General features: G+C 42.5%; 1 protein-coding gene across 2 annotated transcripts in view; it reads right to left on the bottom strand.

Moving 5' to 3' along the window:
- The window catches only part of LOC137963813 (uncharacterized), a 74,465-nt gene that overhangs the window by 48,046 nt on the left and 11,652 nt on the right, over window positions 1-14,767 (bottom strand). For both annotated transcript variants that reach the window (XM_068811018.1, XM_068811019.1), the window contains exons 5-7: window positions 6,918-7,036; window positions 6,740-6,803; window positions 6,478-6,605 (exon numbers count right to left, since the gene is read on the bottom strand). In XM_068811018.1, the coding sequence (XP_068667119.1) occupies window positions 6,478-6,605; window positions 6,740-6,803; window positions 6,918-7,036 (311 nt within the window). The remainder of the gene's footprint in view (window positions 1-6,477; window positions 6,606-6,739; window positions 6,804-6,917; window positions 7,037-14,767) is intronic.

The following is a 14,767-nucleotide window of genomic DNA, read 5'->3' as shown; positions in this document are numbered from 1 at the left end:
CAATCAGAATGCCGCCAGCCGATCCAATCACATCCACAGAAATCCATCCAAGCTCCTTAAGAGGCCACAACTCACGGATATATCCAATGGGCAGAGAAGCCACCTTGATTTCTTGAAAAATAGCAACATTTGCCTTGGTAAAGGCAAGGAGGTCCCGAATTGCAGCACGGCAACACACGGATCCAATTCCTCGAACATTCCAAGAGATAATGATCATTGATCACTAGTCTTTTTCTTGGACATCTCAGACAGGTGATTATCTCCCCTAAGGGGCTCCGTGTAGACGGCGCCCATCACCTTGGCAAGTTCTGTTACTTACCATTGCGCCAAAAGACCGGTCTGTTAGCGAAGGCGCAGCATGCATATTAAAGACAAGTCATTCCAACACTCCCCCGCACGGGGAACACCCGTGTACAAATGCAAATGCACAATCCCACCTATACGGGGACGGCCAAAGACAAAGTCCCACCTATGCGGGGACGAAACAAACGGGGGGAGCGGGACTCGAACTCGAGACCACCTGCTCTGATACCATGTTACTTACCATTGCGCCAAAAGACCGGTCTGTTAGCGAAGGCGCAGCATGCATATTAAAGACAAGTCATTCCAACAAATTCCACTATTTGTGCCCAGGTTTCTGGGTCAAATTTTTGTTGTTCTATCTGAAGAGCAGCCACATACTTCTGAGCTCTTTTACCCGTCTCCGGAAAGATGAAGTCCCCTATCTCTAGATTGCAGGGGTATCTAGTAGTAGCACTAGGACCATCCTGGAGAAGTTGTCTCAGATGACCTCTATTCCGGCGTTGGTAGGTGGCAAGGGGTGGAGGAGGAGGAATTTTGGAGTGGGAATATCTCGGAGGTGGTGGAGGGGGAGAGTTTATAATTTAGAGTGGTGGTTTGAGGGTGTGAGGACTGTGGGATGGAGTTAAGGGAGGCATGCGGGGCATTTAATGGGAGGGGGGAAGGAGGGGGTGTGGTTATTTCGGGGGGTAAAGTGGGAGGGTGAATGGCAGCAATAGGTATCTGGGGGTTGGAATAGATTCTATCATGGATAATATCTGTGGTGGGTTGAGATGGACTGGTGGGTGGGTGGTATGGCAGGTTGGAGGGAGGGACAACCAAGGAGGTAGTTGGAATAGATTCAGCGCCAGCTGTAAGACTGGCTGGTTCAAGACGCATCTTCTAGGGAGAAGAGATCGGGGTTGCTACTCTCAATGTGTGGACAGGTTGTAGAGAATCTCTGGATTTAGTTGTAGGACTCGAGGTCGCATTTCTGAAATATTGCATAGCTGCCAACTCGATATGAATCCAAAATCGGGTATTACCCACCATAATGCATCGGAAGTAGCATCCTTCGTAAGGATGAATAGGATTGATGACGATTTGGGCCTCATCAAGGCGATGCCAGTGCTCAATAAGGGGTCCAGAGCAATTATGTCACCAAACTTCGAGATGATGCTCGTGAAGACCTCATTGTCCCATAGTTCCACGGAGAGGCTAGTGATTGTAGCCCATTGCCCAAATTGACTGGAAGGAGTCGAGGGGAGCCATTCTGATATCCCAATGATGCCCAAGGGGGTGTGGGGTGTGACAGCAAGGGCCGCAGAAGATTCTTGCTGGGTTTCAAAGTGAACAAGCCAGGAATGGGGGTTGAGGTAGGAAATTCTGGGTGTGTAGGGGGAGGTGAAGCTCATCAGTCAGCCATTGAAGGATGCTGGATTTGACGACACTGGAGGAGGTGTGGACTAGGATAGAGCAGGTCAAAGATTGTCGCCCTTTATGGAGTAAGTTGGGAGGGATTTGGATGGTTTTGGATTTCTCCAAAGGAAGGTGTGTAGGAATATGGTGATCTGAAAAGAGGTTCTAAAAGGCTGGGTTAGGGAATTTCGAAGGAAGGGGATGGCTCATTGGGGGTAGAAATGGGCTCAGAGGAGTATTTTGTCGTTGGTGGGGCTTGGTTATCAGAAGGGGGGGGGGGGGGGGGGGGGAGGGGGAGGAGGCTCGGGTGGTGCCGCTAGATCTGGGGGCTTCCCCTGTCGGAGTCTGTGCTGGTGAGAAGCTCCGGATGGCTTCTTCAAACTCCTTCCGACCAAATCCCGTTGAGCCACGCCGATGGACAACACGACAATCTCTTTTAGCTTTGTTCGTGACTCGTTGAAACTGAAGGACGAAGCTTGAAGTGGCCTCCATCGGAACACAGATGAAGGACATCTTCAATCCGACGACAGAGGAGATGCTAATCACCTATCTAGAGCTCCGGGCGACTTTCTCCACTATAAGTTTGTGTTTTCCGTAGCTGAAGCGGAAATGGGGATTCCTTTTCTTTCGTCGGGAGATCGTCTTCAAGCTGGCGACGAAACCTTCCGTAGGAGGTTCCATTGGCTCGTCGAAGGGAAGGTTCAAGGTTTTCGAGTGTCTGGATTGACCTTCTTCTGGTTTGGAATTTCTGTGTCTTCTCGGAAAATCAACTTCTTTCCGTCGATCGGCATCGGAGGAGTCTGCATCTTTGCCAGAAGTCTGTTTCTGTTCATTTTCGAAAATCGGCGCACGCTAGCACATTCGAAGCTAACGACGCACGTTACGCATTTCACCGGCGCACGATACGAGTAACGTTATTATTTTTTTTCCGATTTTCGCCCAAAATCGCCTCTCTCATGCTCTCCCTTGATTTTTTTTTCTTCTTGCAACACAAGCATTTCCCTGGAGGTCACCCATCCTAGTACTACTCTCACCTAAGCACGCTGAACTTCGGAATTCTTAGTTCAATTTAATTTTTAATCTTGATTCTTGCTTTTAGTCAGTAATATGTTTTAATCTGGGTGGTTAAGCTTTAGGGTTATGGCTATTTAAAGCCACTAGAGTCTTGCAATTTGCATTTAATGAATGAAATTCCAAAATTTTGTTGACTTTGGTGTAAAGCACTCTCTCTCTCTAGGACGTGAGTACCAAATCAGGTGTCACCTCCTTTCTCTTTTTCTTTTAGTTTTTCTTTAACTTTTGCTTTTCAAAATTTCCCCTCTCTGTTCCTTCATTCTCCATAATTATTTCAGCAAGAAAGGAAGTGATGTTTTATTTTACGCCTACTTTAGTTATTTGCCTTCAGTTCCGGTGCTATTTCTTCTTATTTCTTTTTTTTTAAATGATGCTGATTTTTATTAAGGCAAAAGCTCAAGAGAGCATATTACAAAGGAGGGAAGTTTTCCCAAACAATGAGAGATTGCTGGGAAGTTCCAAATTTTGCCAATTTATCAACCAAAGAGTTGGTTGATATAGGAATGAGATTCCAATTACAATGTGTAGAAGATACAATGTCAGCAATACTATCAGTGATGGGCCAATGGCGCCAAGGGGGGAGGTTGTCTTTGGAACACCAACTAATAACCGTCTTCGAGTCACCTTCAATGATTAACTTGTCATGGAGACGATCCCTGAAGATTTGGAGGCCGAATAGCAGAGCACTAACTTCAGCAGTATTACAATTGGCAATGCCCACCAGACCAGCATAAGAAAGAATAGGGTCTCCATTGTGACCTCTGAACACACCACCTGCTCCTGCTGGCCCAGGACATCCAATAGCACTACCATCAAAATTCAGTTTTATACAGTCGCAAGGAGGAGGATCCCAGATAGCCATACTCGGAGCTCTGCTGGGGCCAGATATATGAGCGATCAAATTCCAATTTTCCCGAAGGGAAACCCCCAATAGAGTGGCAAAATCCTTCTTTGTATGAAGCTAGCTCGAGGCCAACGGCATGAGTAATCGTGTTGTCTGGGGTGCTAGGTTTGGAGTTGAATCTCTGGTTATTCCGCTCGAACCAAATGCACCATGGAACATGCGCAAGACAGGCCGAAAGAATTAACTTGCCCAGTCGAGGAAGGAGAATCCCTTGAACCATGCCAAAGAGGTGTAGCCCCAGTTGGAGCCCTATTTTCTGAAAGATCTTCATCCAAACTTGCCACGAAAATCCACAGTGTAAGAGGACATGCTGGACTATCTCTTTGCACTCACCGCAAAGTGGGCAAGAAAGATCGGGGGCAGTAAAGCCTCTTCTATAAAGGTTGTCTGAAGTAAGAATCTGCTCTCTAATGATTGACCGCACGAAAATTTTGATTTTGCTAAGCACTGAGAATTTCCAAGCCAGATTCGCCTTGTGCTCATGAGTATTGTAGTCTTGCTTTCTGATATGAGAGTAAGCCGTAGTGACAGTGAATCGGCCGTTATTACTGGACTTCCAAATCAGTTTATCAACTAAGTGCTCCCGGATAATAGTACTATTGTGTTTGGTAAGGAGAGAGCACAAAGCCAACGATTCCTCATCATTTAATCCCCGACAGAACGGAAGACTCCACGAGTGATCACTCCATGAATCGGCCACAGAGCAAGAGAGGTCGCTTGCCACCCTATGCAGCCCCAAAAAGTCCTCTGACAGAGATCTGCGGCCACACCATTCGTCTGACCAAAAGAAAAGGGTCCTTCCATTGCCCGTATGAAACGAGGCAGCATCTTTGAATACTGGAAGGAGCTTGAAAACTGATTTCCATATCGAGGATAGGAGGCAAGCAGAGTCACTCTCTCTCCACCAAGCACCCGAAAACTGAAGGTAGAATTTCACCATATTCCTCCATAAATTGTTATGCTTGTTGTTGAACTTCCAAATCCATTTGAGCATAAGAGCTTTGTTCATTTCTCTTGTTGGCCGGATGCCCAATCTTCCCCTATTGTGAGGCATGCAAATATCCTTCCAACTGACTAGATGGTATATGAAGGTATCTTCTAAACCTCTCCATAGAAATCGGCGACTGATGGCATCAATTTTGGAGCAAACGGAGGTCGGACAATGCATGAATGATAACGGATAATTTGGCAGCCCCGCCAGACAAGATTTTAGGAGAGAGACGCCTCGCTGTTAATAAGAGTTTACCCCTCCAAGTGGCTAGCCTCTTTTCAAATTTCTCAATGAGGGGGGACCATAATGACGTCGAAAGACGAGAATCAAAAAGTGGGAGCCCAAGATATGTAGCTGGCATATTTTCCACAAAGCATCCCAACTAGTCCGCCATAGCCCGAAGCCCAGCTGGATCAATGTGATAGCCAAGAAGAGTGGTTTTTCCCCAGTTTATGTTCTGACCGAAAGCTAATTCAAATAATCCTAGCACGACACACAATTTTCTGATCTGATCCATAGTACCAACCCCAAAGTAAATAGTATCATCCGCGAACTGGATAATCAAAATATCAGAGGTTGTGCAATCAGTCGTGGGGAGGAGTCATCCCATGTTCTTGGCCGAGTACATCAAAGAGGATAGATATTCGGCCACCACGTTGAAGAGCAGGGGGGAGAGGGGGTCTCCCGGTCTGATTCCCCTGGTTCCCTTAAAATACCCACAAATTGTTCCGTTGAGAAGGACGGAGTAGCTTGTAAACGAGATGCAGCTTTGGATCCAGAAGTGTCATTTTTCTCCGAATTTCATCTTCCCCAAGAGGGTGTCCAGAAACTTCTAGTTAACTCTGTCAAATGCCTTTTCAAAATCAAGCTTAAGGATGAATCTGGGGAGCTTTCGGACCTTGAAATGATGACTAAGTTCATAACATGCCATGGCAGAATCAAGAATGTTTCTTCCCTTAATAAAGGCACTCTGGCCATGGTGAATGGCAATACGGAGGATTGCCCTGAGGTGACTAGCAAGGAGGCGTGCAATCACCTTATAAGCACTGGTAGTGAGACTGATCGGCCAGAAGTTGGATGGGAGTTCTGCCCCATCTTTTATAGGGATGAGGGGCTATTTCTTCTTATTTCAGCATTGCTTTCTGCTATCTCAGCTCTTCCCTATTCTATTTCATCTGTTGCGATTTCCTTACATTCATCTCTAGTTCTTTCATACATTTGTTTCTTTTTCTTAATTTGAATTGTCTATGTTTCTTTTTCTTAATTTGAATTGTCTAATCAAAGCAGGATAGACGTAGAAAATTCTCCTTTTTGTTTCCTTAACCATTCCAAAAGTATTTACTCCTCTACCTAATACTTTTTTTTGAATGCTGTAAATGCTTCATTGCACTAAAAAAAATAATTACATAGAAATAAAAATAAAAGAAAAAGAAAATAAAATAAAACAAAAATACAATCAATTAGCATGACTGAATTTTACAGCCACCTTTGGTAATGATACACTCACCTTTGCACCCCCTCTAGTACTTGTTATGCATGTTTGTAGTAATTTTAGTATATTTTCATTGTTTACAATAATTTATTTATGATGTTAGCATGCAATTAATAATCTCTATCTATTGATTTGTTAGTCAGCCATTTGTAAACTAATTCAGCCTCTATGAGAACCTTGCAATAAGTTGAAATCCTTGCTGTCCTACATCGATTTGTAGGATGATCAAGAAAACAATAATAAAGAAACAGTTAACCATAGGAAGCCTTAAAAATATCATTTATATTCAGGAAAAACAAATGAAGAAAAAACACCTACAAGAGCTTTCCACCAAGTTTACATTCAATGCAAGCATTATTGCCACCATCTGCTAGCTCATGTTGAATGCTATTATCACATTCTTTAACAATTCCTGCACCATCGCCAACTCCATGGCCACTTTTATCCTAATGCAGAACATTGAAGAATGTGTTTCAGAATCAATTTTCAATTTGAAAACTATACATTACAAAAAGATATAAACAATTGATATATGATCTGACATGAACATCAAATAGAAGCAAACTACTAAAAAAACTACCTTTTTGAGAGGAAGTGGCATGTCTATTGTAGCACATGGAGGTGATAGGGGAAGCTCAAAAAGACTGGATAAAGCTCATAACAAAGCAAAAAAACCTTAGCAAACAGAAACTAAGTAAAGAATAAAATCTTTATAATTCTTAATGAAGACTCAAGAACATGCTAGGACGGAACTCAACCTTTCTGCATCAGCTGATTCTTCTCGAGTATTCGGGCCTTCCCCATCCTTTAAAGAAAGATTGCTCGGAAGCTCATCATCTTGTAAAGGTAATGTCATCACATTTTGCTGTTGACCTACCTGATTTAAAAATTCAAGAAAAAAATATAACATTGATCTTAGAAAACTAATGAAAACTGTCTAAATGAGGAACATGACTATTCAAAACATAAAAGCAAAAATATGTAGAAAGAAATAAAAACATGATGCAACAATGTGTACACCACTAAAGATAAAAACAAAGAGGTAAGTTGAAATCTTTTTGTTTTATGATAATGTTGAAAGGCAACAATTAAGAAAGGTCATTTCTCTATTCTTTTTTTTTTTTTTCTGACAAGAAAATAAGAGTGATCTACAATGAAGGACAGTAAATAGCTAAGAAAGTTGCAAAGACTATAAACAGATTCAAATCTATTCCATCCATAGGCAACTCCCACTGCATGGACATCATAAGAACACAACAATACACATACAGAACCACAAAATAACAACTGCAGTATAAAGATCGTCAAACCCAAACTAAGCATTGAGATTTGAAAAAATCTAAAAGCAACATCTGACACCTGCTGCTTGACATGAAGTACAACAAACAAGAGAATTTATATAATAATACAAAAAATTGAAAGACAATGTACAACAGCTATTTTTCTCTTTTTGAGAACAGTGATAAATTGTATTTCATGAAAACAACTGAAATATACAAGGAGCCCCTACAACAAGACTTAATGCTAAAGAAAATCTAAAATCACAGAATGAAACTACGTGAAAGCAGGTGAATAAGAATCACCAACTATAAAATTTTGTTTGAAGACGCCTTCACTTACAACAGATTCAACCCATTGATTGGCTTCTCAAGGAGTACCCATGCATCAATCTCAAATTGTACAGCAATGTCCATGATCTTATCAGAATACTCAACAATTCGTGATGTAGAAGAAGAGATCTCATAGGATACTTGATCTATTAATACTTGATCTCATTGGATACATGATACTTTTTTTTTTGAATAATGGTGCATATATTAAAAACAAAGAAGGAAGATTACAAACCTAATGTCGGAGGCCTGACTCCACAACAAAGTGTTGGAGAGAGATGCCCGCCTTGGCCTGGAAATCTGCTAGGTGATTAGCAGATCGCGGAATGTGATTCCACTTACAGTTTCAAAGAGAAAATAAATTACATATTTCTTTGAACATATCCCAGTGACGCCATGGGGGATGGTCGTGGTTTGCACACCAGTTGATGACCACTTTTGAGTCACCTTCAATACAAAGGGGACCAGAAAGATTGCCAGAGAAGATTTTGAGCCCGTGTAAGAGACCCGAGAGCTTTGCTGTAGTAGAATTTGAAATGCCGAGGGGGCCTGCATAGGAGAAGAGGAGATCACCCTTTTCATCATGGATGACACCTCCGAACCCTGCTGGACCCAGGAAGCCAAGAGCACTTCCATCAAAGTTGAGTTTCATGTACCGGGGGGGGGGATGGAAGGGTCGCATATTGCCATAGTAGGAGGGCGAGTGGGCAGAGATAGCCCAACGACAGATTGCCAATTATTCCTTAAGTTTGAACCACCGGGGTTTCTGAATTCTTTTTTATTTAATAGCCCTGACAGAAACTTAGTTAGAGATTTGCTCAGACATAACCTCAACATTGGAGGTTTTGAATTTGAATTTCCTCTTATTATGTTCTTTCCAAAGCGCCCAGATTATATGACCCACACAACAAGATATAATCATTTTACCTCGCTTTGGGAGGTTTGAATTAATGAGTGAGAGGACAGTGTCTGTTAAGTTCCCGGAGGCACAGTATTGGAGACCAATTTTGCTTAAGATGGACATCCAAACTAAGTGGGCATATTGACATGATAGGAGAATACGGGTTGCTGTTTCTAGAGTATTTTTGCAAAAAGGGCCAAAGACAGGGGTGCCCCTACGGATCAAGGAATCAGATGTGAGGATTTGTTCCTACACGCAGATTAGATGAAGATTTTGGCACGTGGGGGAGGGGGGAGGCATGGAGGTTGCTTACATATGCAACAGGGTGTTTTGGGAGAGTTGTGGAAAGGTTGTTTAAGAATGTATAGGCAGAGGATGTGGAGAAGGTTCCTTTTGGACAGGGAGTTCAGATTAGAGACTCACCTGAGTTGTTTGGCTGTCTAGTTGGAAGGTGGTGAAGGAGCTCGGATGCAAGGAGAGCTTCTGGGTCAGTGAGATGCCTTCTAAGATTTAAATTTCAGTCTCCATTTTCTAACCAAATGACAGAGACAAGAACCTTCGAGTTACCTGAGAGGGCAGATATTTCTGGAAAGCTTATTTTGAGAGGAGATAGGATACATGACAATTAATCATAGGATAGTCCCAAACATACCACTTCGTTAAAGTTTTTTTTTTCAAAGAAGGATGTATAAACTATAATAAAAGATGGGGAAAGAATACAAACCTAACTAAGCAGACCTTCCTCCACAACAAGGTGTTGGAGTGAAACACCTAGCTTAGCCTGAGTGTCTGCCAAATGATTAGCAAACCTAGGGATATGGTTCCAAATACAGTTCAAAAGAGAAGTTTTTTTTAGTAAAAAGGTGTGAATATATTACTAGAAAAAAGTAAAAAAAATAAAAAAAATAAAAAAGGAAAATAACAAATACAAATACCTTACAAAACAAGGCCTTCCTCCACAACAAGATGCTAGAGGGAAACGCCTAATTTAGACTGATTATCCGCTAGGTGATTAACAGATCTTGGAATATAATTCCAATTACAATGCAAATGAGAATTTTTTATTTTTTATTTTTTTGATAAAGATGTATATATATTAACAAGAGAAAATTTACAAAGGGAGAGAGAGCAGATCCCTAACAACAAGAGATTGCAAGGACGCTCCCTGCTTAGCTAGCACATCTACAGACGAATTTGCAAATCTCGGAATGTGAGGCCAAATACAAGAGAGTAGTGAGGTAATATCTAAAATCTCTCGAAAGATGTCCCAATGGCGCCACAGTAGAGGGGAAGCACACTCGCACCATCCTATGACCACCTTCAAGTCCCCTTCAATGTGAATGGGACCACTGCAATTGTCTCTGAAAACGCAAAGCCCATTGAGGAGGCCATAAAGCTTAGCCGACGTTGAATCGGAAATGCCGAATGGGCCGGTATAAGAGAAACACTAATTGCCAGATAGATTCGAAATAACTCCCCCAAAACCATCGATCCCCGGATTGCCAAGAGAAGAGCCATCAAAATTCAACTTTAGGTAACCAACTTCCGAGGGGGTCCACTCTTGCATGACTTGAACCTTGGTCCAAAGTGCATCTTTGCCAAATTACTCCAGTTATCACGGATAGAGGTACCCTTGAAGGAAGAAAAACACCCCAGTGCCGCCAAGGAGGTTCAGAAGACTTCTTGCACCAATTGATGACAACTTTTGAATCACCTTCTACGCAAAGAAGCCTCACCAGCCGTTGATGAAAAAGTTTTAAACCATTATATAACCCAGAAAGCTCGGCAGTGGTAGAATCAGACACGTCAATTGGGCCAGCAAAAGAAAAGAAAAAATTTCCATTATCACCATGGATGACCCCTCCAAATCCGGCAAGCCCGGGGCTGCCCAAGGCACTTCCGTCAAAATTTAATTTGAAATGTCCCATTGGAGGAGGAGACCAAGTTTCCATGGCCGAGGGGCAAGAGAGGTAAGACATTTCCGCTATAAATTGCCAATTTCCACGGAAATTTGTTCCTTTGAGATTTTGGAGTAACTTGCCCAACAATTCTATTGCTCAATATATTTCTTGGAAGAGATTTTCTGTTAAATTTCTGATTATTCCTTTCTTTCCACAAGGCGTAGACAATATGACCAACGCAGCATGAGATAAATAATTTTCCGAGCTTAGAAAGATGAGCGCTTGTGACAGTGAGTATAGTAGATTTGAGATTTTGAGAAGGACAGTATTGAAGACCAATTTTGTTAATGAGTTCAGCCCAAACAGAATGGGCATAATCGCAGTGTAACAGAATATGATTCGTGGTTTCAAGAGTGGTTTGGCAAAACAAGCACAAGGGATCCAGAACATTTGTTCCTCGGCGAATCAACGAAACAAATGTCAGAATTTTGTTTTGACACGCGGTCCAAATGAAGAACTTCGCTCTCGTAGGTACAAGTAAGGACCATGCTATGGCAACAGGATGGCTAGATTGAGTAGAGAAGGGAGAGAGTAAGAAGTTGTAGGCAATAGAAGTAGAAAACATACCTTGCGGACATGGAGTCCATATGAGAGAGTCTAGTGCATTTCTGAGTCCAACCGACGATAAACTCGTGACAAGATCAGCAGCTTCAAGAGCTTCGACATCTGTCAGTGCTCTACGAAGGTTTAAGTTCCACTCAACAAAATCTAGCCCGATCACAAATATGGTTGCATCTTTGTTTCGAACAAGAGAAAAAAATTGACAATGGCTGGTATTGAAGCTGCTTGGGCCCACCCACGAGTCTGTCCAGAATTTTGTCTGACAACCAGTACCATTGTAACACTTGACGGCATATTTGAAAGTTGGCAACATCTGTGTAATCTTTTTCCACACAGAAGATAATTTATATCTTCCACCTTTAGTCCACCAACCAGAAATTTTTTCTGCTTTGGCCGCAACTATGTCTTGTCATATCAAGGTCGGTTGCATATTAAATTTCCTGATACACTGCATAAGTAAGGCAGAATTTGTTGTTGCAGTATCACAGATCCCAAGACCACCCATTACAATAGGTTTACAAACATCACCCCATTTGACAAGGCAATATTTTCTTTCCCCATTTTGCCCACCCCATAAAAATCTCCTTTTAAGAAACTCAATTCTATTTCGAATAGAAGTAGGGCATCGGTACAAGGAAAGAAAATAAGAAGGAATACCATGGAGGCAAGATTTCATAAGTATAAGCTTACCAGCTTTGGACAAAAAATTTCCTCTCCAAGAAGCAAGTCTGCCTTCAAGACGCTCAATGAAGGGGTGTCAAGCGGATTTTGAGGGTAAAAAAAGGGACAAAGGAAGACCCAAATATGTACCCGGAGGGGAAGCTACTTTACATCCCAAATATCTTGCCATAGAATTTAAAACCGAAGGTTCAATATTGAAGCCCAAAATGGATGATTTGGCCCAACTTACCTGTTATCAAGAAGACAGTTCAAAAAGGTTGAGCAAAGCTTCCATGTGGGAGAAATGACTCATTGTACCTTCTCCAAAGAGTATTGTACCATCGGCATACTGCAGAAGCGGAATATCTTGGTTCAGGTCATCAGAGACAGGATTGAGCTAACCCGAGTTTTTAGCAAATCGGACCAAAGAAGCAAGATACTCCATGATGAGATTGAAGATGAAAGGAGACAGAGGGTCACCTTGTCTGATGCCTCTTGTAGCATTGAAGAAATCACACGGCTTTCCGTTTACAAGGACAAAATATGATGTTGTAGAGATACAACATCTCATCCAAAATTTTCACCTAGTCCTAAAACCCATTTGATCGAAGAGGTAATCTATTAATTTTCAATTTGTTCGATCAAAAGCTTTTTCAAAATCTATTTTAAGGACGAATCTAGCCCAATCTGAATTCTTGAAAGAGTCTAAGAGTTCGTGAGCAGCCATGGAAGAGTCCAAGGTATTCCTATCCCGAATGGAAGCACTTTGGTAGGGGTTTATGATTTCAAAAAAGTGGGCCCTAAGACGGTTTGTTAGCAGACGAGCGATGATTTTATAGGAACTGGTAGTGAGGCTTATTGGTCTAAAATTTTGGGGGAGAGTAGAGGGGGATTTCTTTGGGGTTAGAGCAATGAAAGAAGCCCCTACGGCTTTATGGGTTATGCCAACTTGGTGAAAATTTTGGACAAATGCAAATACATCATACATCTGATTTGATGGTATCCCAAAAATTTTAGTAAAACTCACCATTAAAATCATCATGCTCAAGAGCTTTATCTTTCGGGAGTCCACAAGCAACCAAATCGATTTCTTTTGTGTTGAAAGGTCTTTCCAAATCAGACGCGTCCGAGGAAGAGATGCGCAGGTAATCGAGTTGCGGCTGCTTATGCCGATTGTAGCACTCTTCAGTGTACATCTCAGAGAAGAACTTCACAAGAATATGAGAAATGGAAGAACTATCCGTGATCACTTGGCCTCCAAGACAGAGAGAAGTGATACGGTTAGCCCTCCTCCTGGCTAAGCCAATGGCATGGAAGAACTTCGTATTTCCATTCCCCTTGGCCATCTAGCGAAATCTAACCCACTGTTTCCAGCGAACAGATTCACAACGAAGCAAATTTGAATATTCTAAGTAAATTAGGTGGAGAAATAGACTTTTGCTCTTCGAGTCTCAGAGATGCGACAACGAACAAAGTCTTTCTGAGAAGCAACAGTAGCACAATAATTTATGGACCAAGAGCGGATCTTCACTTTAAGGGCTTTTATTTTGAGAGGAAGCGCCCAACCCGGGTTGGGGTGATGCTCCAGTTCTTGCCACTAGACAGGAAGGGAAGAGTTGAACGACTCAATTAGGGTCCAGGAATTTTCGAACCGAAAAGGAGAGAGCCCCCAAGCGGGAGGGTGAGTGTTGATTTGAATAGGCCAATGATCAAAACCAACTTTATTCAGGACTTCACCAGATGTGTTTGGAAAGAGTTGAAGTCATTCATTGCTAGCAAACTTGGAGAGGATGGGAGAGGATTGACCATTGGACCAGGTATATGTTTTTCCCGAGAGAGAAATTTCGGAGAGTTCGAGACTGCCAATGAGATAGGAGAAAGCACTCATTGTTGAAGTGGTTCTAATCGCAGGAGGGTTTTTTTCTGAGCAAAGAAGAACGGCATTGAAATCATGGGCCAGAAGCCAAGGCAGATCCCAGAGTTGGACGAGTTGAAATATTTCTTCCCAGAAGTAGGCGTGGTCGTTAGGTCGAGTTAGACAATAAACACCAGCCAACACCCACGAAGTTCCCAAGGAATAATCGTGGAAGCGAATGCCAATGGAGAATTGACCCGGCTGAGAGAGTGGCATCTACTGCTTTTGGGTCCCAAATGACAAGGATGCCACCAGAGTGCCCAATCACATCAACCGTTGCCCACGCAATGTCCAAGCCATACCATAATTCGCGAGCAATAGAATAGTCAAAATTTTGCAACTTAGTTTCAACAAGAATTACAATTTTTGGCTTACACTCAAAAAGGGTTGCTTTTATGATGGCTCGCTTAGACTGTGAGTCGATTCCTCTGACATTCCAAGACATGATAATCATTTAGAATGGGGTGGGGTGAAATCCTTCTCCTGTTGGCAAGAAGCCTCGTGATAGTGAGAGCTGAAAATCCACGCAAATTGCGTCATTTCAGTGTATTCTTCCGGCGGGAGATCTAGCTCTTGCAGGAATTGGAGGAGAACATCCTAAGGCTGGGGCTGCTGAAACAGGTAAGAGGCAGGCAGAAAGTCTGACATTGAAGGGGGGAGTTTAGGAGGGGAGAGAGGGGGTGCTGGTTTATGGGGGCTGGTAGCTTTCGCTTTGCCCTTCCTCTTCTTCTTGGAGTAAGTGTAGCCGAAAGTTGTAACAGAAGGCCATTTCGGATGTGGATGTATTTGGCGGGGGGGGGGGGGGGGGGGGTTCAGATTTCGCTTTGGAGCTTGAAGATTCCATGGTAGAGTTCGGGTTGAAGATTCGCAAGGGGATGGGGCATAGAATGGAGAGGGAGGGGGTAGTTTTTTTTTTTTTTAAATGATGTTGAATTTTATTATGAGAGCTCAAACGAGCATATTACACGAGGGGAAGCCTTCCCAAAAAATGAGAGATTGG

The sequence above is a fragment of the Aristolochia californica genome, unplaced genomic scaffold (genome assembly GCF_029961685.1).
Source record: "Aristolochia californica isolate CCGP_79_NKW_82.1479 unplaced genomic scaffold, dmAriCali1.0.hap1 SCAF_4, whole genome shotgun sequence".
Classification (NCBI taxonomy): Eukaryota; Viridiplantae; Streptophyta; class Magnoliopsida; order Piperales; family Aristolochiaceae; genus Aristolochia; species Aristolochia californica.
Note: the sequence above shows the minus strand (reverse complement) of the source record. Positions and strands in the feature narration are given on the sequence as shown.